The following is a 26,781-nucleotide window of genomic DNA, read 5'->3' on the forward strand; positions in this document are numbered from 1 at the left end:
AGCTCTGGTCCAGAGCTGTAACTTGATCTCGCCAAACTGTACTCTCTTTGTAAACCAGTAGATTTAACAGGAGTTTCATTCAAACAACTCTTGGGGGTGTGTTCAAGCATTGTGTACTGGAATCCTTTTGTAGTCACTCAAATTGACTCTTTCCTGTCCCCTTTAACCTCTTAACTGCCTCAATTATTTCTCCAACCATTCACACTGCTAATCCACGTTTTGTTTTACATTCTTGTTTCTCCTCTTCTCAACTTTCCACTCCTGCAAAGAAATGTGAGTTCAGAGCGAAGCGAGGCAAGGAGGAAGCTGAGGGAGTGCACAGGATTGGTCGACTCGCTCATGTACATTGTCCAATCCCAGATTGACTGTAAAGACGTTGACAATAAGGTAAGCGGAACTCTGATTTATTTGATATTAAAGGGGAACCAATTTTACACATCAGTCTGTTTACATGTCTTTGGGAGTATGTGGGGGGAAAAAAGTTATATGAATAACTGTGGCTCCAGAGGGAGATGTGCAAAGTCTGATAAATTGCCTCAGGTGATGTCACTTGAGTCAGCATCGGTTGGGGCTGAAGACTACAAGTTAGAAAATAGAAAAAAATATGGGGGGGTATAGTTAGAATGAAGTGAACTTACCAGGAGGCAACCTCCGGGTCTGAGAGGTGAAGCCAATCTGGAAGTGCCTTAAATTTGCATTCTTTCTAACAGCCAGCAGGGGGCGACTCCTCTGGTTGCAAAAAGAAGTCTGATTGTATAGAAGTCTGTGAGAAATTGAGCCTGAGTTTATGGTCTCAATCGCTAGTTTCAAGTCTTCTTCAATACAGCATGATGTTCATTTAGTAACTTATGGTCCCATTTAAAGTCAAATAGACCATAAAGCAGGGGATGCTTTAGGGCGTGGCTACCTTGTGATTGACAGGTCGCTACCACAACGTTGTCCGGTTTGGGAGTTATGCGTGTTTTCGTCTTAGAAATGTGACCCAGCCTCCTTTCCATAGTCCTTGTTTATCACTCGGCAGTTGAGCCAGTTTGGCTTCATGGGCCACTGAGCAACTCTCATAGGAATGAACAGGAGCCCTACTCCAACGCTGTATCCAGTTCTCTTAATACATCCATGCATAACACACCCAAATCTCCGACCAAACTGTCAGCGCATTGTGGGTAATTTATGGAATACAAAAGACTGGTTCTGCTGTATCAATATTGATCCCATTTTCCCCAAACAGTCCATTCTAAGTCTGACAATGTTAATAAGAGTGCAATGCTAAATCAATGGAGTGCTCTTTTAAACCAAATATAATTAATTATTAAAACAAGTGGGTGTGTGATTTGCGAGGAGGTGATGTAATGTAAGTCTAGTGAGATACTAGGCAGGTTGAGAGTTTTCATTTGAATAATTCTAACTTTTTTCTCCTCTTATCTCTTTCCTCCACATCCCCCACTGATTGTCCTCCATCTTTGCAGTTGATAGAGAACAGCGTGTGCCTGCTGAGGAACTTGTCCTATCACGTGCATCGTGAAATCCCCGGCTATGAGCGCTACCAGGAGGCCGCGCCCCTCAACCAGGGCCCCGCCCCCTCCAGCCAGAAGGGGGGCTGCTTCAGCTCTCGCAAGAGCAAAGGTCTGTGTCAGAGAGAGACTGTATTTGTTCAGTCAGTAGGAGGAACATTTGCGGTGATGTCACTGTCTCACTAAACTGATACTAACACACACACACACACACACACACACACACACACACACACACACACACACACACACACACTTGCACAAACAAAACCACTCACTCGCCCAGGAATGTTAGCAATTTCCACAACTGCGAGAAAGCTCATCCTTTCTCCTGCTGCTCTCTGTTTGTGTTTCACTGAGAGTATTGATTTTTTCCCCCAACTACACACCCCCTTTTTACTGTTTTGTGGCTTTGAATATGTTATTATAACATAATCTTGCATCTGCCAACATTCATATGAATAAGTCAGATGTTGTATATCCTCTCTAGTAGTTTTCTTTGTTTTTTAAATTTTTCTTTTTACTTGGATATAATGAGGCAATATAGAATGCAATGCAATTTATTCATAAAAGCACTAACAGTTTACATGTTAACAAAAAAATAATAATGAAGAATTAAGAAAATGTAAAGCTGCAACAAACAAATATTATTGTTTTTGCCTCCACCAGACTAGGTAGGTTCCCAACCTTTTTTCCTTGAAGCTGGCTGCAGTGATAATGTTGTTTTTGAAAGACTAAATGCCAACAAATAAGAACTGAAGCAGAATATTTCGTATATATCTTTTTAAATAGTTTTATGTACAGACTTTTGTATAAATTATCCAGTAAGTATGTTTTTATGATTTTAGTTATACCGAGCAAATCTAAATTTCACAACCTCAGAGGAGACAAATCCTGGCTCATCCTCTGTGATCTTTGCTCCCCGCCCCCTAAGGGGGGCCCAGACCCCAGGTTGGGAACCACTGTATTACTGTATGAAAGAGAAGATTGCATCAAAGTAGCTGCAATGCAAGAAAGATCACTCATTGGAGTAGCACACAAGAACTGTGTCAGATCACTTGATATCACACACTGGACATCAGTTTATTGGTTAAGTAAATGCTTTTCTGTTCATTTTTAATTTAACCTGCCCAGATATATATTACGGCAACAAATTCTCAAACAGATGCCGTAGAGAGCAGTTACGATGTGATGTGTGTGTACTGTATATAAAATGGTTACACTGTGCCCTTTGTTTTGCTTTATTTGGCATTTGCATACTTGGCATGTCACATTGCTGATGTCTGAGTGGTGGCAGCAGTGCTGTTGGGATGTAAGCAGGTGTTAAACTGGGTGGCTCAATTATGGCTGCTTTCCTTTTACTTACTGTAAATGCTCTCTCTTCCTCCTGTTCTGCCTTTCTCCTCTCCCTCTTCAACCCTTTTTTATCTCTCCTCCCTCCTCCCTATTCTTCTCTCCCCTTTTCCGCGCTGGGCTACAGATGAGTGGTTTTCCAAAGGTAAGCTCTTTACCTCTGTACGACTGCACTTTGCTTTTGCTGCCTGTTGTTGTTATTGTTGTAGTAATAGAGTAGCTGAGCTTGTAACTGTCTTAGTACTAACCTGCATGCCTCATGAATCTCAGTTTTTGGTCATAGTTTACGTCTAACCAAACTAGAAAAAAACGTAGAACTAATTCTCTAAAATAAATGTATCATGTTTAGACGCTGTGTGTTTCTAAGGCTGTAATGTTTGATTCCAGGTAGGAAAGAAGAGGATGCAGCTGCAGACATAATAGACATTCCAAAGAGGACCACACTTGCTAAAGGTAACCACCGGCTCAGTCAACACTTGTACTGTATATGTATCATGCAGTAGAGAAAAAGTGAAAAAATGCATTTGTTCATAACATTTATATTTGTCCTTCTCAAACCTCCTTTTGCCCATCTCCCTCCCGTTTCTTCTGCATATTCCCATCAATCACTCCTGCTATCCTCACTTGCTTCTCCACACTTCCCCACTCTCTTCTTCTTTCCTGTAGGCTATGAGCTGCTGTACCAGCCGGAGGTGGTCCGCATCTACACCTCTCTGCTAAAGGAGTCCAAGAACCCCACCGTGCTGGAAGCCTCGGCTGGAGCCGTTCAGAACCTGTGTGCCGGACGCTGGACTGTAAGAACCGCTATCCATTATTATCCTATTCCAGTTCACCAACACTCCCTGTGCTGAGTAAAAAGGTCTTTGCACACCAAGTCCGTATTTTTTTTGTATGCGTTTTTTTAATCCGTCTTCCGATAAAGTCAGAAAGCGCAGAAACCTCGCACACTGAGTCCGATACGTTTTATTGTTCTATTCGTTGCAAAAATTTGCATTGCAAGACAAAACTGAATTAATTACGTGGTTTCATAGATAGCGCTAGTCCCAATGGGGCTAATGAATGAATGACATTAGCGGTGGCTAAACGTGTGTAAACGTGATTGACGAAACATGAAGTCATATTTATTTTTAAATGTGCGACAATGTCAGAAGAAAAATACGGACTTGGTGTACAAAGGCCTTCACACACACACTAGTGTGTACATTATCCCAGATTGTGGGACCCGAACAAACATGAACACAGACCTGTGCACAGCTCTTACAGCGTACAGCATGCCAAACAGCTTGTAAGATGGTAGTCAATCCAATCTGAGGGTGTTTTGGGAGTGGACTAAGGCATTAGTACACACTCATTTCCAAAGTGCTTGCTTGCCTTTTCTTGGATCACTCCCATTACTTTACTTGCCTCTACTTTGACCTTGTCCTGACCTTGGAAATCCACACATTACAGCAGAGGAAACACTTACTGTCATCCCCTGGGATAAAGGAGGCATGTCCAGTTTTGAATGACACTTTCTAAGTACTGTGGCTAAGAGTTTAAGACTGCCGCTCGTAAGATTAGAATGGAATAATCCGGGGAAATGGGAGTTCTTACGCTTTAAGTCTCCTTGGGAAAGACGCCTAATGCCAGACTTGCGTACCTCCATATATAAATACAGGGATGTATTTTTGTAGGCCAACCAGGAATTTAGCATCGCCCTGGGTTCCCTTGACAAAACCCCGATGGGATTTTTGCATTGGGTTTTGGATTATTGCAGAAAATAAACTCTGTGGCAAACAAACGCTTATGATACTTAGGCCTACACGTTTTGTTCAGCAAGATAATCTTCACAAATAAACACCACCTTCATGATTTTTGAAGTATGAAAGCAGTCGCCAGAAGAAAACAGCAAACGTTAGGCTATAAGTGAACTACACCACAGACGCATAAGTGCGAGTATACACAACGAGGCTGTAAAGGCGGACAAGTCGAAGTGATGACGTTTAGTAGTCTCATTTAGCCACTTGTTAGCAAGTGCCTTTTTAAAGCCACATAAAGGCTTCAAAATTCACGATTGGGGTATTTATTGATGTATTCTAGGTTGTAGAAAAAAACTTGAAAATCTCTTAAGCTTAAGCAGACCTTATTTCAGGCATCTAAATGAAAACCCATTCAAAAAACCCATTGACTTCCAGATGAGGGAACCGGAAGTGCTAAAATGCTAACTCATTTCTGGGTTTTAGGACTCATTCCTGTAGCACTCAATAATTAAGGTTTCTCTGAACGGTATTATGTACAACAAAATGCTGTAAATGTACTATATGGCTGTCTTCATGCAAATTTAACCAAAGTCGGTGCTTTGTGCACTTGTTTTATGGATATATTTGAAATTAGATTCACATGATACAAATAATCGGTTCCCCTTACAAAGGGAAACCACTTGGAAAATGACCATGCAAAGGTTTGTTTGTACACATTAGTGCTAGAGGGGCACTTGTAAAACAGTGCATGTATCATCAAGCATTTGGATTGGGCTGTGTCTGAAAATACAACAAAATGTAGAGTAGTTAGTGCCCTAATTAAATGAAACAAAAATTTAATTGTGTGTCCGTTTAGTATGGGCGATACATCCGTGCCTTGCTGCGCCAGGAGAAGGGTCTGCCCATGATGACTGAGCTGCTGGCCCACGGCAATGACCGCGTGGTCCGCGCCATGTCTGGAGCCCTTCGCAACATGGCCATTGACGCACGCAACAGAGATCTACTAGGTGAGACTTGAAGCGCTCTGTTGCACAATGATTTATTGTGTCAAGAGGATAGAGTCCGTTTTTAAGTGTGTTTTAATTGTTAATGCTCTTCTCGTACTTGTTTTGTCAGGCAAACATGCGGTGCCTCACCTGGTGGCCAACCTGCCCGGCGGTGGTCAGAGTCAGCCGGTGCGAGCGCTGTCGGAAGAGACGGTGGTGTCGGTATTGAGCACGCTCCACGAGGTGCTGGGCTCCAGCATGGAAGCAGCCAAGACCCTCAGGGCCTCGCAGGGAATAGAGAGACTGGTGCTCATTAACAAGGACGGGTATGGCGTGAGATCTTTTTCTGTCCGTGTCTACGTGTTTGTGGCCAGTTGAAACTGCAACCTTGAAATACTTCATTATGTGTGCATCATAAGTCCTATCTTGTTTTTAATTCCCACTCTCTGCCTCTCCTGTCCACTGGGATCACCAGTAATCGCTCTGAGCGGGAGGTGCGTGGGGCCGGCCTGGTGCTGCAGACAGTGTGGGGCTACAAGGAGCTGCGGCGCACTTTGGAGAAGGACGGCTGGAAGAAGACGGACTTCATGGTCAACCTGAACCCCCCCAGCAACAACACCAGGGCCAACGGAGGATATGAGGACAGCACCCTGCCGCTCATAGACAAAGGTCAGGAAGCAAAAGGGAAACTCATGCATGTAAAGTGTGCTGCTCTGCAAGGCCAAGTATCTCACGGTTTCATTAGTGAAAGCAGTGTCTCCTGTCCAGTTAAAGTATTTGACTTATTGCCTTTGTGTTTGTATTGTAGCATATGACCTACTGCTGGAAGTTAAACCATTAGCGATCAGGGGGCCTCATTACAGAAACTTCCTGAGTCTGAAATCCTATCTTATCTCAGTTTAGGTTGACATTTAGGAATTTTGGTATTACAGAAACATGTCTCCTAAATGCATTTAGGAAAAAAAATCTTATCTTATCTTAGGATAGGAATTTAGCTATTACAGAACTGTACTAACTTAGGGAAGTTAGTAATCCCAAGTTAGGATGGCATAGACCCTGTCCTAAATTCAAAAATAACTGCCAAAAATGGCTGCAGCCCTGTTGTTAGGTCTGTATGGCAATGACAAGGAAGATGGGGAACAACACAACACAGAAATATAATGCATGAAAGGCTACTAAAAACCGTATGATGACGCTTTAAATTTCCCGGACCATGTATTATATATACATAATATTTTGTATTTCTTAACAGCAGATACTGAATGTGTCCAAGACAAATTTCCTTCGGGACAAGAAAGTCTATCTTATCAATCTTATCTTATTAATTAAAAATGATTTAATTGCGATAAATGGCATAATTGTCCACAGTTAATTGTAATTAATTGCAAATTAATCGCACCTTAAAGGGAGATTTGTCACGTATTTAATACTCTAATCAACATGGGAGTGGGCAATTATGCTTGCTCTATGCGAATGTATGTATATATTATTGTAAATCAATTAACAACAAAAAACAATGTCAGTGTGTCAGTGTGCTGACTTGACTATGACTTGACCCAAACTGCATGTGATTATCATAAAGTGGACATGTGTGTAAAGGGGAGACTCGTGGGTACCCATAGAACCCATTTTTATGCCGATTTAAAGAATCAAATGTACAGATCTAGTTAGGATTTATTAAGTTAAGATAAGATAGGATGTCTGAGATAGGATAGAACACAGCCATGAGATTAGGAACTACTTCTATAATAGGAAGAAAGGAAAAGTCCTATCTTTGAAACTGAAGTTAAGATAGGACAAGCAGTTGGGATATTTCTCTGTAATGAAGCCCCAGATGTATATCTTTAAATATGGCATTTTGTCTTACTGTTTAATTTGCTAATGCATATTACATTTTTCACGATATCATTTAACTTTGCACACTGGTCCAATTCTGACTGCTCTAAAGACTGATTTAATTCAAATATGGCAACAGCTTTTTATGTTTCCAAATCCAGTGGTTTTGAGCATTGTCAGAATCAGCACTCCTTACAATGTCGCCGTGTTTCTATGTGCTGCAGTTGATACACTGCCTCTCTGTGGGAACAAAACCATTTTTCATCACATATTGATGCTCATTGTTTTTGTGTCTTTATTACACAGGGGGCAAAGGGGACCGGGAAATGATTCCAATGAATGACTTGGGACCAGGCAAGTGTGACCACACACACATACACACACACACACACACACACACACACACACACACACACACACACACACACACACACACACACACAGACACACACACACACACACACACACACACACACACACACACACACCTCTGGTTTAACATCTGTTTCTCCTCTTCAGATGCCTACTCCACACTGGACCAGAGAGGTAGAAGGAACACTCTGGATAACACACTCGATCCTGCTGACAAAGATGCAGTACAGGTAAAAACTGGACACATTAACACACACACATAACCCTGCATGACTGCACTTTAAGGAGAATAACTCCCTCACTCCTAACATAAACTTTACTACATACTTCCTTCATCCCTTAACTTACCTTACCTGCAGTTTCTAGAAAATTAAAATTTGTGAGAGTAAAGATCCTTTCTCAAACCGCCTCCTACACCCTCTCCCTACCTACTTCCACTCCGTTTGAATGGAGGGTCTGCCATATTAAGTGCCATCCCAAACCAATTGGTGGGGAGTGGAAGTGGGTTATATAACCCTCCAACAGCGAGCCTGCATCGATGCCGACTTACTGGCCACATGCAACTGCGTTTTGTGTTCGTCATGGAACACGCTCCATACAAATGTAAGTTCCGTGCAACTACCTGTACAAACAGAAACTGCTCAAACTAAGATAGACATTTAATATTGTTGTACAGACGTTAACAACTTAGGGGTTAAATCTGCTCGTCTTGTCTAGAAAACGGTAGACTTGTTCATTTGATTATAAAGTGTTATATATTTACAGGGACTGTTGCAAAAACCAAGCTGCTCATTAACATCAGAGTTAAAAAACGAAAAGATGTTTACAAAAAAAAAGAAAAGAAATGTCACCACAAAGCATGGGAGTAAGTTTTATTTTTAATTTTTAGTTTCTCTGTATATCGCTTGGCCTCACAGAAAGAGGGTCGCAGGTTCAAACCCGGCTTGGAGCCCTTCTGTTTGGAGTTTGTTCTCCCCGTGTTAGCGTGGGTTTTTTCCCGGGTTCTCTGGTTTCCTCCCAGAGCCCAAAGACATGCAGGTTAGGTTAATTGTTGACTCTAAATTGCTGGTAGGTGTGAATGTGAGTGTAAATTTCTGTCTGTATGTGTCAGCCCTGTGATAGTCTGGCGACCTGTCCAGGGTGTACCCCTCCTTCGCACAATGGCAGCTGGGATCGGCTCCAGCCCCCCCCGCGACCCTGAATATGATAAGGGGTTACATATAATGGATGGATGGATGGATGGATGTATATTGCTTATTATTTTTATTCTTAATACTGTCAATCTTCATACATCCCCTCCGCTTGATACAAAACCATGGTTAGGAAATGTTACGGCACTTTCCGTTGGAGAGGTGAAAGTTCGTCCCAAAGCTTGCGGCTGTATTTATACCCTACACCTTAAAGAAGGGAGCTTCATTGAGCTGTGAGTGTGACTACAAACGGGGCTCACGGACTGGGAGTGGGGAGGGGCTGGTTTGAGAAAGGCCCTAATAGTACATAGAAACAAACTTGCTGTAGAACAGTCCTTCACATGATGCTCCTTCCTGTTACCTTATCATGCTAATACTGTTTGCCTCCGCATCTTCTCTGTGAGAATAATTCCAGTTCATTCAGGAGACGTCGGTTTGGAGAGTCTGTGCCGTCACAAAGCTGAGTTTTGGATTGGACGTTGATTGCACATGATCATCTAGCTGAAAAGATGGAAAATTGTTGGAAATATGAAGCTGGATAATCATGTGCAACACACACACACCTTGTGAGGTTTCAGATTTCAGGATGATACACAGAACAACATCTTCACTGCTAAAAATGTTACCGTGTGAACGGACATGCTCTCACACACACACACACCCACAGACAGCATGTTGATGCATGTCTTGTTAAAGCACTGTGTCTTGCACATAATTTCTCACCGGTGTTCTTTTTTCCCCCTGAAACATGAGCTAACTTTAAACTAACCTTTTTGTAACCCGTCTTTCTTTTCTCATCTGATGCCCTTATTTCCTTCCACTTTTTTCTCTCTCTCTCACGCTGTTCTTTTTCCCTGACGTCTTTCTTTTCCATGTTGTGTCTCCTTATCTTCTCTTTTTGGATTTTCACACTTAACCTTCTTATTTCTGTATCCTTGCTGTGTTATCCTCTCTCTCTCTGTATGCCACCTTTGGTATCTCTCTCTCCTTTCGCTATCACACAATCCTACTCTCGTTCTTTTTCTCTCTGTCTCTCTCTCTCAGGGAGGGATGTATGGGGAGAGGCAGGCCTCTTTGCCTCTAATGGATTCTTACGATGGTTAGGATACACCCACTGTCACACTGCATGTCAGCGCATGGTATGTGTGTCCCACCGGCTGCTCCTCTCAACTCACCGCATGGCCTAATGTCTTAGCTGTGTATTAAGAGCTGTGACTTTTTGTGTGTGTTTGACAGTGATCAGTGTTGTCAATGAGCTCCCATTGTACTGTATTTGGACTGTTTTTGCTCCCCCTGCTGGTGATAAGTGTCAAGTGATTTGTGTTCTCCTGAGATGTGATTTTATTTTATTTTTCTCTCTGCACAGTTTGTGTGATTTTTGTCTAGCATGTGGTGACTTTGATGCCAGCAGCCACTATTGTGTATTATATGTATTTTTTTTTAGGGCTGTCAATCGATTAAAATATTGAATCGCGATTAATCGCATGAATGTCCATGATTAATTGCAAATTAATCACAATTTATCATAACATGGCAAACTGCAGCCCAACAGGCATCAACAGCTGTCAGTGTGCTGACTTGACTATGACTTGCCCCAAACTGCATGTGATTATCATAAAGTGGGCATGTCTGTAAAGGGGAGACTCGTGGGTACCCATAGAACCCATTTTCATTCACATATCTTGAGGTCAGAGGTCAAGGGACCCCTTTTGAAATGGCCATGCCAGTTTTTCCTCGCCAAAATTTAGCGGACGTTTGGAGCGTTATTTAACCTCTTTTGTGACGAGCTAGTATGACATGGTTGGAAGAAATGGATTCCTTTGGTTTTTTAGTTTCATATGATGTCAGTATCTTTACTCTAGCTTTAAAACTGAGCCTGGTACAACCTCACAGAAGATCGATTGCGTTAATGTGTTAAAGAAATAAGTGGTGTTAAAACAAAACGCGTTATCGTGTTAACTTTGACAGCCCTACTTTTTTTTTTTTTTTAAGCCTCTGCTGTGAATCGCATTAGCCGCCCCACATGATCAATTCCCACACTTCTTCTTTTGCAGAAAAACTGATTGTGTGCATCACAAGACGACAGCCTCCTCCCACCTACTGCCCTTGCTGAACTGACAATGGGGGACCACTACACTACCGATGGGACTAAAACTCCATCCTTAAAACTCAACTCTTTTGTCCCTCTTCACTCTTTTGCAGCTTTCTCTTCTGTCTCTCTTTCCTTTTTGTTACATTCCTCCTTTGCAGCAGACAAACTAATGAAACCACACAGAAAAAAAAAAAACTGATGTGGATCTACGCTCCCTGTGGAAAACTGGACGAGACGCTATGACCACTTTGTGCTCTGCGAGTCCCTGAACTCTTAACCACTCGATCTGACACCATGGCCACGACACTACCCCTCCACGCTACACTACAACACTACAACTTGCCGGGACGACACTAATTCTCTCCGATGAAAAGCAGACACTGTGGCTTCATCTGAGAACTTTTCTATTTCTTGGAGGTCGGAGCGTAGACTTACACTAATTAAACTAATTAGAAACGGGATCAGAACAGGACACTTTTTGTGGAATATTATGTAAATGGCTATAGAGAGGCAAAGTCCCTCCCCTTTGGTGGACCACCATGGGACCTTATTTTGAAAAAAAATGTGAACGGTCGTCAACAGCGAGAGACAATTTTTTTTTTATTCAGTTTGAATTTCACCATGAATCACACATGATGTTTGTAATAATAATTTTGCAAGTCGAGAAAGTCACAGTTTGTTGTAAAAAAGTATCAGACTATGAGAATATGTAATTAGAAAGACTACACACCCAAAACTCGCGTAAGAGACGTATCTCTCGCTGAAGCTACGATGCCTGTGTGTTTCGTAATGGGATGTACTCACACGAGCAACGGGTCTCGCTGGTTTTTTCACTTCCCGGCTGATTAAAAGGACCAGGAGTCGCTGGATAACACATTAGGTAAGATACTGTTTCATTTGTGCGTGGAACATAGCTAAGTTAGCTGGCTAGCTGGCAAAAAACTAAATGATACTACGACAAACTGGCTTTCTCGACTTGCAAAATGTACCTTTTAAATTGCCAAACATAATATGTGTGATTTATGGCACAATTCAAACGGGATCAAAAAAAATATTTGTCTCTCGCCATTGACTAGCGTACATATTTTTTCTCAAATAAGGTCCCACGGGGTCCACCGGAAGGGGCGGGACTTGCTTCTCTATTACACTCAGTTTCAAAGAAATCAAGAAAATGTGTATTTTTTTTTCTCTCTCTCTCTGGTGGTTAAATATTACAAAAAAAATGATTTCCTGCCACTGAGAATCAATGTTTAATGACCTAATCAGATATGTGTAAAGCTTCTGCTTCTGTTTTGGTAGTGGTTGTTCCTCTTCTTGCTTTGCTATGTACCACAGTAATGTACATGTGCCAAATGACACCGCTACCGCTGCGACTGCCAATACCGAATGCAAGAACTTCACACACACTCAAGACTTTTACAGCAGCTACACTGAAAACACTTGTCATCTGCTTTGTTTCGTGCGCAGCTTGTGTCGGTGTGACGAGATGCATGGGGACGCTGCGTTTTCTGTATTTGATTGTGATCCATAGATATAAAAAGGGTGGAGGTCCCCGTATGGATATTCCTACAGACAGAAATAGAGCAGACAAAGTATCCTCCATCTCGTTGGTATAGACGGTTATAGTCCATGTTTCTAAAGTGATGTTTCTGTTAAATGTAAGCCCCTTAACTTTGTAATTCTTGGGAGATATCACAGGATTCATGGGGGGCATTTACTCGTATCTGAAGGTCTGTAATCTTATGAATGTGTTCATACCAGACTGTCTCTTAACAGCATCCGTGTGGGCTAACTGGAGTGCCTCTCTCATTCAGGATAGGTCCGATGGGTGTGCCCATCATGACATGGGTAACCAATCAAGGTGTCTTTTTCTCAGCAGGTCACTAGTTGGGTATACTGTATATGGAACTCATCAGTTTTCTACTCTGCAAAATATATGTGAACGTGTACGTAAGAGTTGATTCTTGTTATTGGAATTTTTTATAAGGTATAAAACTCTTGAGTTCAGTATAATTTACTGCTTCACAAACCCGTAGCCTACCTGGCTTTAAGACTACAGAAGAACAGTACATGGGAGAAGACACAGTATTGTCTGTTTTTGCCTGCATTTCTTTCAAGTACAGTGCTTGTTCTTTAGAAGAATGCATATTCTTAGTGCCGAGCGAGATGTAGATACTTAACTGAGTGGATGATTAAAAGAAGCACTAGGGGGGTATAATGTGTGTTTTTCTTTTTTTACCTTTGATTTCCATGCCAATTGAAACACGACAGAGGATGCCTCATTTTCTCAAAGTAACAAGTTGCCTTCAAGAGTGGACCGACTAAAAGAGGAGGAATAGAGTAGAGCAAGGGTTTGTGTCAGAACATCGCAGTGTAAGGAGGCATAGACCAGAATTTGCTAATAGAAAAAGCGGAGAAAAAAATAAAAGCACATTTAAACTATATATACAAGAGAATATTTGTTAATTTTAATGGTTTTATGTATTTCTTTTTTTTTTTTATATTGATTTGGGTTTAATTGTTTCGGGTGCTCTTGGTGAATGCATATGCAATCAGCTTCTATGTTTTGATTGAAATCATTCAGTTTGTCTTAATTAAATGCAAAGCGAGTTAGTTTAACAGAATCCTCCAACACAAGTCATCAGATACTGGAACACTAATGGAAAAATCTCATTGTGAACTACACCTTAATCTCTTTGCCTTGGCTCTTAAAGTTGCACATTCTCATTTATGAATGAATTATGTAACTAGCAATACTGTTTTTAATAAAAAAGAAAATGATTTCTCAGAGCTTTTGTTTTCTTTTGCCTCTTGTTTATCACATTAAAAAAAAAAAAAAAAGATGAATCAGTGAGGAGCAGTGCATTATGGAAATGGTCTTTTGTGCTTTTACAAAGGAGAAAAGCCTCTTGCCATGTCAAGGTAGTTTTCCTCATTGTCATGTGACAGAGTGGCCAGTAGGTGGCGCCTTGGGGGAAATGAAGAAACATGGTCGTGTCTAGAAGGGAGCCCGCAAATAGCGAAATCTGATCCGAGATCTGCATAAACTCTCGCGAAACTCGCTGCCCGACGACCTAACTCTAACTAACAATCTCGCGAGAGTTTCTACAGTTTGTTGGTTCCCTTCTAGCCACTACCAAGAAGAAACATGTAACGCTGCTGCAATTTCGGAGTTTAACGCTAGTGTCCAGTTTAATGTCCCAAAACACGTCTTCTGCTGGTGCAACATGTGATGCTACTGGTAAGTGTCATGTTCAAGCTAATGCTAACTGTTAGCTACCTCACTTTAGACGTCATGGTAGCATTATAGATAACATTGTTAAAGGTGCAGCACTGTGGTGACGTTAAAACTCCAGTCTACATTATAAAACTTCGTAAATAAGGTGGACTTTGTACATTTATTTAATTCGTTGAATCTTTTTGTGTGTGATTTGTCTGCTAAAGATAAAGTTAGCTAACGCTAGCTAACGTTTAGCCACCAGAAGATGTTAATTGCAACACATGAAGGAAAAATATTTTGTCAAATTATAGCCTAAATAGAATAAATGGAAGTGAAAGTACAAAGTTGCCCTCAAAAATAAAACGTCAGACATGTTTTTAACAGGAAGTTCACCAACTTGACACATTGCGCGAGGGCAGGTGTGCTCCTCCACGTGCTCAGAGTCCACAATAAAGTCTGATGATACACGCTATGCAGAGTTAATGGTAGGCTATGTTGAACAGGTAGATTGAAGTGGGCCCACGGTGGCACCAACAGCAGTAGGAGTACTTTAGGCAAGGCAAGGCAGCTTTATTTGTATAGCACATTTCAGCAACAGGGCAATTCAAAGTGCTTTACATAAACACTCAAGAACATTGCGACAAAGTGCAAAAGAACATTAAGACATAATTAAAACAGTTATAAAAACATTAAAGTTTAGAAAATAAAAACAAGCTAAAAATAAAAGCTAGGATAGAAGCTAAACTAGAGTATAATAAAACACAGAGTAAAAGTTTTAGTGCAGTATAAGATCATTATCTGGTTTAATAAAAGGCAGCAGCAAACAGGAACGTTTTAAGCTTTGATTTAAAGAACTCAGAGTTGGTCCTGCAGGTTTCTGGGAGCTTGTTCCAGATATTTGGTTCATAAAAACTGAACACTGCTTCTTCTGCATGTTTAGTTGTGACTCTGGGGACACTAAGCAGACCTGATCCAGATGACCTGAGAGGTCTGGATGGTTCAGAACATAGCAGAAGATCAGAAATGTATTTTGGCCCTAAACCATTTCGTGCTTTGTAAACCAGCTGGAGTATTTTGAAATCAATTCTCTGAGACACAGGGAGCCAGTGTAGAGACCTCAGAACTGGACTGGTATGATCCACTTTCTTGGTCTTAGTGAGGACTCTAGCAGCAGCAGGTTCTGAATCAGCTGCAGCTGTCTGATCCATTTTTTAGGAAGACCAGTAAAGACTCCGTGACAGTAGTCAAGTCGGCTGAAGATAAATGCATGGACTAGTTTTTCCAAATCCTGCTGAGACATCAGTCTTCTAATTCTTGCTATATTCTTCAGGTGATAGTAGGCTGTCTTTGTAATTGTCTTAATATGGCTGTTAACAGTAATTTTAACCATATTTCTTTAGGGGGGGGGGGACACAAAGGAGGAAGGTCTGCAGGACAGATAATAATGCACACAGTGCACTTTCATAGACTAAGCTACTGGAGTTACCCTGCACTATACTCATTTTTAACAGTCTCTTCTGCATTATATTCACTTTTTTAATAGTCCTGTATCACAGCTGTTACCCTGCACTATATTCACTTTTAACAGTTTTCTTCATCTTCTTGTATTTTTTATATCTGGTATATTTTTTTGTATTTTGTACTTTGCACTACTAACTTTCTTACTGCCTTTTTATTAACATGTTTTGCACTATGGACCTGTGATGCTGGAAACTTGAATTTCCCTCGGGATCAATAACGTTACTATCTATCTATCTATCTATCTATCTATCTATCTATCTATCTATCTATCTATCTATCTATCTATCTATCTATCTATCTATCTATCTATCTCTTCTCTCTTTCCTTACTCCCAGTGCCGATGTGGACATGCAGCGGTACCGGTGGCCAGGTTATGAGATGCAGCTTCTCAGAGAGCTGCAGAGACAACAAAACAATGCCCAATTCTGTGATACTCTGCTGCAAACCGAGGGTGAGCTGTGTAACATACCTAAAGTTTTAAATTGAAGGTTAATAAATAATTAACCAGATTGTTTTTCTTACTATTTACAAAAGGCATCTCAGTCCCAACCCACAGCTGCATCCTTGCAGCTCTCAGCCCCTACCTGTCTCAGAAGCTGTCAGCCACCCCGTCTCCTCCATTGGGCCAGAAGCGTGAGCTCCAGCTCCAGGCTGTGAAGGCCCAGACCCTGCTGAAGCTTGTTAGTCTTCTGTACTCCGGGGAACTGGAGGTAAAAGGAAGTGTAGAGCAGAATGACGTGTTGTCTGCAGCCCGCCAGTTTGGGATCACAGACCTTGTTGAAGGACAGACAAATGGAGGGGGGGAGGAGGGAGAACCCCAGAAAACAAATTGTTTTGGGAGTTGCAGAGAGAAGGCAGAAGCAAGCAGAGAGAGGAGTGAAAGCAGAGTGCAAGTTCAGGCTGAGATGGCTGGAAGGAGGGATACAGACTCTCCAGTTGAAAAGAGAAGTTGTGTATCCACAGGCCCAACCCCAGAGCCTGCATCCTCTGTAGCTCAAAGTTTGGATTTTTCTATCTTCTTGCAATCCCAAAACATCACATTTGATAAACACTTTAGTTGCACTCCTTGCCCACATGTTTCCAATGTGCATAGAGGAGCACGAAGCGATGGAGAGTCTGCATTCGACCGATCCTCTGACAGTGCAACAAATCCCATGTCAACTTCAACTTTGTCCAGCAAAGTGATGACCTTCCCCATTTCCCTAAGTGATGACTCAAACTCCCCAACATCTCAGGAAGATGGCGCCTACCAGCAGCCATCTGAGTTTGGGGACAATATACAAGTGTTGGCTGAAGAAGGGACAGGATTGGAAGATGGAGAAACAAATGGCAAACCAGCTGACAATAGAGAAAATACAGAGCAGCCAACCCACAGCTGCAGAGATGAGATGCGAGGAGAGGAAAACTCCACAGAGAAAAGGCATGCACATGCAAATTTAGGGATAAAGAGCCTAGCTAAGATGAAACAGATGCAGCAGATGATGGAGACGGAGACTGCACAGATTTCTATCAAGGTAAGAAGGATTAGTTAATTAGTTATTTCCCGTAGAAAAGACTTGGAAGTATTCTCTTGCAGTTAGGTGTGTGCATAAACCCGAAAGCTATATACAGTGCTCCAGAGATAACATATTTTTGTAGGCCAACCGGGAAGTTAGCATCGCCCTGGTTCCCTCGACAAAAGCCAATGGGATATTTCCATTGGGTTTTTGGATTATTGCAGTAAATAAACTCTGAAAAATAATCTCCACAAATGAACACCACTTTTATGATTTTTGAAGTGTGAATGCAATCGCCAGAAGTGAAAAGCTAACGTTAGGCTTTAAACAAACTACATCACGCTATTAGGTGAGATACAGATTGATTGTGAACAAACTCAAGGACAAAATTCCCCTTCTTTGTGATGGACAGTAAAGTTTATCAGGCAGAATTACACCTCAACAGACAAAAGTCCTGTACCCCCTCAAGTATCGAGACTTCCCTCGCTTGCAGGAAGTGCCAATTTGGCATTCAAAATGGCAAAATACGGGGCACACCCATGACTTAGGGGTAAGGGTGCCAACCATGAACCGCACCGTCACCAGTTCAAGTTCAGCTGGGGATCTTGTTACATATTTCCCTCTCATTTCCTGTCGTCTGTCTACTGTCTGTAATGAAGACATAAAAATGCTGAAAAAGACCTTTTTTTGCCTCCTTTGGGACACTTTTCACAGACAGGTTTGGTTTGTTAACTGAGGCTGCTGCGAGCATTTAATGAAGTTGTCATGCAATTTGTGATCTAAACATTCTGGGAATACTTTCACTTTAACCAATGTGTGACGTTTGTCTTAAGGCAATTGAAAGATTAGAGATCATTTTGTCGGTTTGCAACTACCTACTGTAGCGAACGATTCATTTTCCATCAAGCAAATTTGTCAGGGTGTCACAATCACTCAACCGCTGTTGTCTAAAGGTTTGAGTCATGTTTCCATTTCCCCTCGAGCGCAGTCATGACTGTAAAAATGCCTCGGGATTCCTACGTTTCACAAACAAAGAGAAGAAAGGAAATGAGGATTTAGTTTCACGACAGGCTTTGTCACGTCTCAGCTTTGATGTGTTCATGATGCCGTCAGACTGTCAGAACAAATGTGTAGGAAGCCCACTCGTTTTTATCCTTGGTGTTTTCATCATCGCCATATTCTCTTCCCTCCGTGCAGGTGAAGCTGAGGAGGAGGACCAAAGGAGAAGTGTGGGAGGTTGTGAGCCTTCAAGACGCAGATGAGACGTTGTCAGTTCTTACCTCCTTGAAACAGGTAAATAAGTATGACTGTGTTTTTGTACACGGACACACTTCTCTTCCAATTCACTTGGATTTGATTGGATGTTTATATTACAATTAGAATCACTTAATCTGCCAAGTGCAATAAATACTCCATAATAATTAGTCTTGGTGATGCATGGCAGTGCAGAGATAGAACAAGACTATTGTTTCACAGCATTTACCAAAAGAACGACACAGCAACTGCAAGATATTACATATTTTTTAAGGACAGTAGCTCATGTTTATGCATTGTGTGTATAGACCTTTTCAAACTTGACAACATAAACATTCTAAATGAGCCGTGGGATCGCGGGCGATCCAGACCGACTTCACTATCTTTCAGAGGCTGTAGCAGGTTCAGTTTTAGAGCTAGTGACGTTACAGATATCATATGACACTAGGGCACCTAAGAAATCCATTGGTAACAACGACAATGTCATGCTAGCTTGTCCGGAAGGAGGCTAAATAACGCTCCAAAATTAGGCTAAAATTTGGCTGTGAAAAATCCCTAAACAGTCTTGGAATTACATAAATTGGGTATCATTGTAAAGCTGAGACTCTTGTGGTTCCCAGCTTTCATATGATGTACACCACTTCTATGTGACATCTACTGCTGACCTGCTATCTCCCCCTAAAGTCTCCCTGTACCCCCCTAAAGAAGACAAAGACGGGTCTATTGTGGGTCTCAGAGGGTTAATCCAGTAGCTGTCAGGAGGTAAACTTGGAACAAAGCTGTGTCACCAGCAACAGAATGGCAATGAAAAGGTCTACAGGGAATATAATTTCCATTATAATTATTATGACTTTTTCTTTGAAGACACAAATATCTAAATTACCTTTGCAAACACAACTACAATCTCGGTCATATTAGCCAATTAGCTGTACTGTATCGGTCTACCCTAATCATTTTGGCAGTGACTGATGCACCTGCAGTGGTGAATACAATTAATGTCGTCTCTTTGGTGCTGTTGTCTCATATTGCTTTGAGTGCTGAGTGCCAGGTCTCTCTTTTTCCTGAAATGCACACCAAACCAAATAACCTTATCTTTTGAAACAAATTCACTATTTACATGTAACTGTCTTTTTTTGCATGGGAAAGGAATGGGATTGCGGAAGGGAAATGTTAAGAGAGAGAATAATGCCATAGGCAAATTTATTGTGCAACAAACACGGTGATGCAAAACCACAAGACGTTAGTTATTCGGAAGCCGTGGTCAGAGTTGATGATGCACGTTCTGGAGAGAGTAGAGTAGGCAGAGGAAGGAGGAGGTGGTGCAGGTGGACAGACTGAAGTTTTGGCAAGTTGCTCAGGCGCTGCACTCTGGGAGAAGTCAAAGGCAGCGTGATGCAAACGTCAGGTAAAATCCTAACTTAGTAACTGCCAGAGCAGCTGCCTGAGGCTTGATGGACAGCAGCTCTGTTTCATCATCCGTTCCCAGATTCCACCTGAGATCAGCAGCACCACAGCCACGCTGATAATTATTAGGAATTACATAATAAATAAAATGACAACAGAAATAAAGGATTCTGATTCTGATTATAGCTGTTATCGATTAAAATATTTAATCGTGATTAATCGCATGATTGTCCATAGTTTGTCGCAAATTAATCGCACATTTTTTATCTGTTCAAAATGTACCTTATAGGGAGATTTGTCAAGTATGTAATACTCTTATCAACATGGTAGTGGGCAAATATGCTGCTTTATGCAAATGTATGTATGTATATATTTATTACTGGATTTATTTATTATCAATTAACAACAAAAAACAATGACAGATATTGTGCAGAAACCCTCACAGGTACTGCATTTAGCATAAAACAATATGCTCAAATCATAACATGGCAAAATGCAGCCCAACAGGCAACAACAGCTGTCAGTGTGTCAGTGTGCTGACTTGACTGACTTGCCCCAAACTGCATGTGATTATCATAAAGTGGGCATGTCTGTAAAGGGGAGACTCGTGGGTACCCATAGAACCCATTTACATTCACATATCTTGAGGTCAGAGGTCAAGGGACCCCTTTGAAAAGGGCCATGCCAGTTTTTCCTCGCCAGAATTTAGCGCAAGTTTTGAGTGTCATTTATCCTCCTTCCCATCAAGCTAGCATAACATGGTTGGTACCAGTGGATTCTTTAAATTGTCTAGTAACATATGATACCAGTAGCTTTAAAACTGAGCCCGCTGCAACCTTAAAATTGCAAGATGTGTTAATGCGTTAATGGCGTTAAAATGCATTTGCGTTAACGCGTTGTTATTGCATTAACTTTGACAGCCCTAGTTCGGATATGAATTGAATCTTATCAAACTAAACATGATAACAGATATGTTACTTCTTCTTTATCTTTCTACAGAATGGGTCCAACCACAAAAGGCCGCAGACCGACCTTACAAACAGTGAGCCTCATCCCTCCTCTGTCCAGCCAGGCCCAATTCATAAACCAGAGACCCAGATTGTTCAACATGCTACCGCCATCTCCCCCGAACCACCACCTCACCCCATCACCCCCTCTGCCTCCCAGCTTTTCTCTAGTGACTGCTTCGCCCCAAACCAAAATGACGGCCTCGAGTCAGTCCCACTGCCCCAGCCTACGGGCACTGCAGAGGAGTGTGACGAGCAGATAGAGAAGCTGTTGGAGGACATCATGATGGGCCTGAACATCCTGCCAAACTTGGAGAGGGACTGCAAGAAGTCTCATTATCTTCCACCAAACCATGACGGAGCACCGGCCATTTGCCAGGTCCCAGTTACAGAGAATGAGCGACAGCAGAGTCGGATGCATGCTGCCGTCAGTCCAGCAGGGTGCATGTATTACCAGGATTTTGGGACGCAAATTGGTCTCTCATCAACCGATACAGGTACCTAGATGCATTCGTTTCCTTATGATATATACTTTTTTCCTCTAACAAGATGTGTAGGCTGTTATCTTTAATAATTGCGTTGTTGATAAATAGTAGGTTAATATGTTGCTTAGCAGTGGGGCCCGCAAGCTAGAGAGTTCCTGCTAATGAACTAAGTAGCCATTTTTAATCCAAAGAGGGAGGGATTTGTTAATTGGGTTAATGAAAAAGAAATTTCCGACATTGTTGTGACTCTTTCCCCTTTATATTTACTAATATAGCTTTGTACATGTGTTGAATCTATGTAGTCCTTTATCTGTGATTTTATGCCTCTGCGCTGGCGATTATGTTTTCAGGTCGTCCGTTCGTCCGTCTAACCTTTTCTAGAAGAAAACATACAACATCAGCCTCGACCACCGGTGGTTAATTTCAGTTATGAGTTACAAGCGTCTGTGACCTTGTTGTCTATGCTAGCAACTGTTGTGCAGTTAAATTCAGCATTTTATAATGCTAGTACTGCCTACATGCGCAGGAAGCAAGCAAGCAATTATTCGAGCGCTTTACATTAATTCCCGTGTCCAGCGCTGCTTCCTGTTTACACCGGCACGGTGCATGCCCAGTGTGTGTGAATGGTCATGTGATATGCGTTTTCAGGCATGGTAGTATGGACAGAGATTCATTCTAAAATGCTCGTCTGGACGGAGATCGTTTTTGTTTTAAATCCAAAACCCCCACCCTAGCACCAACCACCTCAGCTTTGTAATTTCCAGATGGATTGATGGCAGTCTTCTCACCTGTTGTACAGGTGTCTATTGTTGTTTTACAGCTCAGAACCAGCCCAGCTGCTCAAGCCTTTCATCTGTACAGCCAGCTGCTGTGCTAATCCAGCAGCAGGAGCAGCAGCAGCAGCACTCCTCTCAGTATCACTCATCTGTCACACCAATGGGGCAAAGAGATGGAGCTATTCACCAGGGCATGCCACCGTCCAAAAGTAAAAATTGTCCATATCCTGAAGTACCCACAACCACATCAGTCATACCCACAGCTCTCTTCTCCAGTGGGCAGAAGCTACTTACTACCCTTACTTATTACCCACTATGCCAGGAACCGTCTTCACAAGATAGTCGGAACATCCTAGAGTTTTTACCCCTGACGAATGGAAATGAGGCGCAGTCCTCGCATTCTTTACCTTGCATGGATGAATTGCGGCTTCCTCCATGTCTCTCTCCATTAGAGCCATCTACCTCAGCAGCAAAACATCAGCCTGCCCTCAACAACTCAACGGACCAAAGCGATAAAATGCAGCCACAGCCGTCTCTACATAGGCGACCCTGGCTCACAGTAAACCCTGGATCACTACAATTTCCTCTCAGTGCCATCACTCACAAAGCAAATGAAAGTACGTCTTCACCACAGGATACAAACCGCAGCTCTTCGTCGAAGCAATGGCAGAAACATCTGGAGTTGAATCCACAAAGTGGTGGAGCCCGGGCAGCATCTTGTACTGTGAACGAAGTGGAAGACAGAGGAGCAGTATCTGCTGGTCATCAAGATGTGGCAGAACTGGAATCTGATCCCAGGAAGATGAAGAAAAGTTTAAAATGTAGACAAGGTGACACTAAAGGTGATGCTGCAGCGCCTAAAAGGAGGAAGCGGAAGCGCCCAGGTCATCCACAAGAAGCCGATTCTCTTTTCCATACATTCAAGCTTGTGAAAGTCAGCGATGGAACAAAGCGGCAAATCAACCTGAGCCTTTGTTCAGTCAGTTTGTCGAGCAACAACGTGCTGGCGAGGGAAAGAGAAATGGCTGCCAGTTCTTCAACCCCGGCAAACAAATTAGTAGGGAAACCAAATGAACCATCGACCATCACAGAAAGTCAAGGAGAGAGAACCAGCGGGGATCTCAACACTGACCAGACACGGATCAGGACCAGGGGCTTCTTAAAAAAACCTCAAGAGATGCCAAGTAACTCAATTTTAAAACCCACGGCCCGCAGAGCTCAGATTGTGAATAAAGAAGGAATCCTCAAGCGGGGACCCGGAAGGCCACGGAAAAAGAAGGTCGAAGAGAGCCCTCCAGAGAGCTGTCCTGCCGTCATTGATAAACAGAGCTGCGATGTAAAAAGTGAGGCACAAATTGACAGCAATTTGCCAAAGGAGGGGAGCGAAAAACCAAAGAGAAAGCGTAAAAAACGGATCAGGAATAGAAGTGAGGCGGAGGCAGTTCCACTTAAGAAGACCATAAATGCTGAGGAAGGCAATAACAATGATGTAATCCCAGCGGGAAGTAAATTTGGGGCACCCAAACGGCCACAGATGGTCAATCTGAAGGAGTTTCAAAAGCTTATCAAACGCCAACACTCAAAAACAAGAAAGTCAAAAGAAGCCAATGAAACAAATGAAACTGCAAGAGATGTCGAAAGAGAAGAAGGGAAGGCGTGTGGTGGCAGATGTGAAGAATTAACTAAGGAGACTGAAGTGGACATTGCTCAGCCTCAGAACAGGGACGGGATTAAAGAGTCTCACGCCCTCGTCTATGTCACAGGTGACAAAAATCACAATCAGATTTTCAACAAACCAACAGCAGAGTATGGCAAATCACAGCTACATGTGAGAAACATTTCTACTAGTCAGGAGACCAGTCTGTTTTGTGATGAATCCCATGATGCAGTGTTTTCCTTTGACGTCTTGGGAGAAGAGGGGGCCAAGTTAGCAGCTGAGACGGATCAGCCACGGAAGAATCCTGATGAAGGTAACGTGTTTGCTCCTGTAGTCATGGTTGGCAGAATTTTCAAGCCCTTTTTAGTGTGTACAGTGAGAGTAGAAATTGGGAAATATGAAATGAAAAATGAGAAAAGCTGAACGGCAACTATTGAACCATTGAATCTTTGATTTATTGGTTAGGCTGGAAAAACTAATTTTTTACTACAATATGTGTAAGATTAAAAACAACCTACTTTGGTATAGAGGACGGAACCTGCCAAAATCATGAATAAATGACTCGATAAATAAATAAATGTATTAAATGTAGCAAAACTGATGTAGCCATTAATTAATTGATAAAATGTGACATAGATATTTCTGTTTTAATTTGCTTCTTTATTGTTATCAAGACGAAACACGTTGAATGACAGCCCCCTCATAAAGAAATGTAAAAAGAAATTTGTAAATAAATGTATAAAGAAAATGATACAGAAATAAACAAGTTTGGGGAAATAAATTGAAATGAAATGAAAAGAGAAAATTGTGTATAAATAAATGAATAAATACATAAATACATACATTTAAAAATAAATAAAAAATAAATGCAAAAATGTATAAATTATGCAAAAAATGATAGATGTATAAAAATAAATATATAAAGGAGAAATTAAACAGAAGAGTAAATAAATAAGGGAATCAATACAAAGAAAAAGAAAAGCAAGTTAAAACAGAAATATCAGTTTGTCACATTTTTATCAATTAATTAATGGCTACATTTATTCTCAATATGATTTTTGCTACATTTAATGACATTTGTTTATTTATTGAGTCATTTATTAATTTATTTTTGATTTAGGCAGTGTCCGTCCTCGATACTTTAGTGCCATCTGGTGGAAATATAAAGAATGACACTGTAACTGATGGCAACGACCACAAGATGCTTGAATGTTGGGCTAGTTTTAAGACGAGCTGTTAAGATAAAGAGACATGCAGCATTACATTCAAAAACTCAAGTATTGGTAGAACCCTGTTTACAGGCTTAGTGCATCCGAATCACATTTTTCCAATTTAGCCTTAGTGGTATCAAGCCTCGTAGCAGTGGTGGAAGAAGTACTCCCATCTTTAACTTGTGTAAAAGTATTAATCCGACAATGTAAAAATACTCCATTACAAGAAAGTCCTGCATTCATACTCATAAGTAAAAATACAAATCTATTATCAGCAAAATGTACTTAAAGGGACAGTTCATATTTTGCCTCTTACCTGTGGTGCTATTTATCAATCAAGATTGTTTTGAGTTGCCGAGTGTTGGAGATATCGGCCGTAGACATGCATGCTTTCTCTCCAATATAATGGAACCAGATGGCACTCGGCTTGTGGTGTTCAAAGTGTCAACGTATATTTTCAAAAACAATGTCCCAATTACTCTAGATAATCCAATTTAGTTCTTTCTTTTTTAGCACAAAAAGCCTGTGATGCAGGAGTTCCAGATACAACACAGCAGACTGCTATCAACAATGAAGGCTCGTCTCACAGTGACCCGCACCTGCCTCAAGAAGACAAAGTGCCTTTGGACCACAACTTGAACCCCGAGAGGACTAGTCCACCTCTGTCCCACACTGTTGGGTTCAGCAAGAGCTCAGGCTGCGACCAAGAGGAAGAGGAGGAAGTGGAGGTGGACGTTCTGCTTTACTCTCCAGACAAAGTGCCTCAGACTGTAGAGTGTGAGAATGGACTCGACAACATGGAAATAACTCCAGAGGAAGAAGAGGAGGAAGATGTGAATGACATTGATGTAACTGGAGATGAGGCAGAGTAACCTTTGTATGTGCTTATTTTTTTTTTACTATGTTGTGTGATTAGTTCAGCACTTTCCTAATGTTCTCTTTGTTCTGGTTTTATGTATGTTCACAGAGATACCAGGCCATTATGCTGTGAAGCTATATGTTTTTATGTCCTTCCTTTTTCTGTTTTCACCATCAGTCAGTGTCTGGCGATTATAAGCAAGAATAACGGGCTGTGCGCTGGTTTTGACACTTTCATTTAGTTCAACATACAAGGTTCAAATGGATGTTTAATTCCCATTAATAATATGCTAAAAGCATCGATTACATAAAGGGAAAAAAAAGTTCTTACTGTTGTTCACATTTGTCAATAATTTTATTAATTGTACATGTTCAGTAAGATTTGAATTGTCAGACTGATTAAGGTAAAAGCACTTAGCTGCATTGTGTCTCTCTGAAAGGAACTATTGTTGAAAAGAAACCTTATTTTGAGCCTGTATTTGTAAAGCACAGCGTGTTTTCTGTAAATTACATAATTATGTAATTATTATTATGGTTTATTAAAAAGAAAAAATCCGTCTTTTCATGCATGTTTGTTGTGTTTTGTTTTTTTACACCATTAAATATAAATTAATCCCTGGAGATACAGAAAGGTAAGAAGATGATGTCATGTCTAGAAGGTCACCAGCAAATTGCGAAATCTGATCTGATTCTCGCGAGACTCCCTTCCCCGACGAACCTATCCAACCTTTAATCTCGCGATAGTTACCCCCCATTTGCTGGTTCCCTTTCTAGACACGACCACCAGGAGAGGGCGCAATATCTCTGCCTTCC

At 41.5% G+C, this 26,781-nt stretch overlaps 2 protein-coding genes across 17 annotated transcripts in view; both read left to right on the plus strand.

Annotated features, from left to right (window-relative positions):
- ctnnd1 (catenin (cadherin-associated protein), delta 1) overlaps positions 1 to 13,869 on the plus strand; it is a 35,963-nt gene extending 22,094 nt beyond the window's left edge. For 6 of the 16 annotated variants that reach the window (XM_074628743.1, XM_074628750.1, XM_074628753.1 and 3 more), the window contains 12 exons: positions 270 to 387; positions 1,467 to 1,623; positions 2,992 to 3,009; positions 3,252 to 3,317; positions 3,531 to 3,658; positions 5,460 to 5,610; positions 5,720 to 5,915; positions 6,065 to 6,258; positions 7,732 to 7,779; positions 7,945 to 8,027; positions 10,032 to 10,086; positions 11,042 to 13,869. In XM_074628743.1, coding sequence (XP_074484844.1) covers positions 270 to 387; positions 1,467 to 1,623; positions 2,992 to 3,009; positions 3,252 to 3,317; positions 3,531 to 3,658; positions 5,460 to 5,610; positions 5,720 to 5,915; positions 6,065 to 6,258; positions 7,732 to 7,779; positions 7,945 to 8,027; positions 10,032 to 10,086; positions 11,042 to 11,100 — 1,273 coding nt within the window. In that variant the 3' untranslated portion in view covers positions 11,101 to 13,869. Of the gene's footprint in view, positions 1 to 269; positions 388 to 1,466; positions 1,624 to 2,991; positions 3,010 to 3,251; positions 3,318 to 3,530; positions 3,659 to 5,459; positions 5,611 to 5,719; positions 5,916 to 6,064; positions 6,259 to 7,731; positions 7,780 to 7,944; positions 8,028 to 10,031; positions 10,127 to 11,041 lie in introns of all 16 variants that reach the window. The other 10 variants (XM_074628745.1, XM_074628755.1, XM_074628757.1 and 7 more) reach the window with 5 other exon arrangements.
- A 122-nt stretch (positions 13,870 to 13,991) lies between these two features.
- On the plus strand, positions 13,992 to 26,531 carry LOC141763928 (uncharacterized). Its single transcript, XM_074628742.1, has 7 exons — positions 13,992 to 14,320; positions 16,156 to 16,271; positions 16,355 to 17,334; positions 18,514 to 18,609; positions 20,974 to 21,478; positions 22,266 to 24,212; positions 25,624 to 26,531. Exons 2-7 carry the CDS (start codon positions 16,169 to 16,171, stop codon positions 25,980 to 25,982), a joined length of 3,990 nt encoding a protein of 1,329 aa, XP_074484843.1. The 5' UTR covers positions 13,992 to 14,320; positions 16,156 to 16,168; the 3' UTR covers positions 25,983 to 26,531.
- Positions 26,532 to 26,781: the final 250 nt, after the last annotated feature.

This window comes from Sebastes fasciatus, chromosome 3 (genome assembly GCF_043250625.1).
Source record: "Sebastes fasciatus isolate fSebFas1 chromosome 3, fSebFas1.pri, whole genome shotgun sequence".
Classification (NCBI taxonomy): domain Eukaryota; kingdom Metazoa; phylum Chordata; class Actinopteri; order Perciformes; family Sebastidae; genus Sebastes; species Sebastes fasciatus.

What these genes read in the sequence shown, in the direction of transcription:
- LOC141763928 (XM_074628742.1), top strand. Translation starts at nt 16,169, where the DNA reads ATGCAGCGGTACCGGTGGCCAGGTTATGAGATGCAGCTTCTCAGAGAG. An exon ending in TACTCTGCTGCAAACCGAGG is followed by an intron (nt 16,272 to 16,354) that starts GTGAGCTGTGTA and finishes TATTTACAAAAG; the next exon opens with GCATCTCAGTCCCAACCCAC. An exon ending in TTCTTACCTCCTTGAAACAG is followed by an intron (nt 18,610 to 20,973) that starts GTAAATAAGTAT and finishes ATCTTTCTACAG; the next exon opens with AATGGGTCCAACCACAAAAG.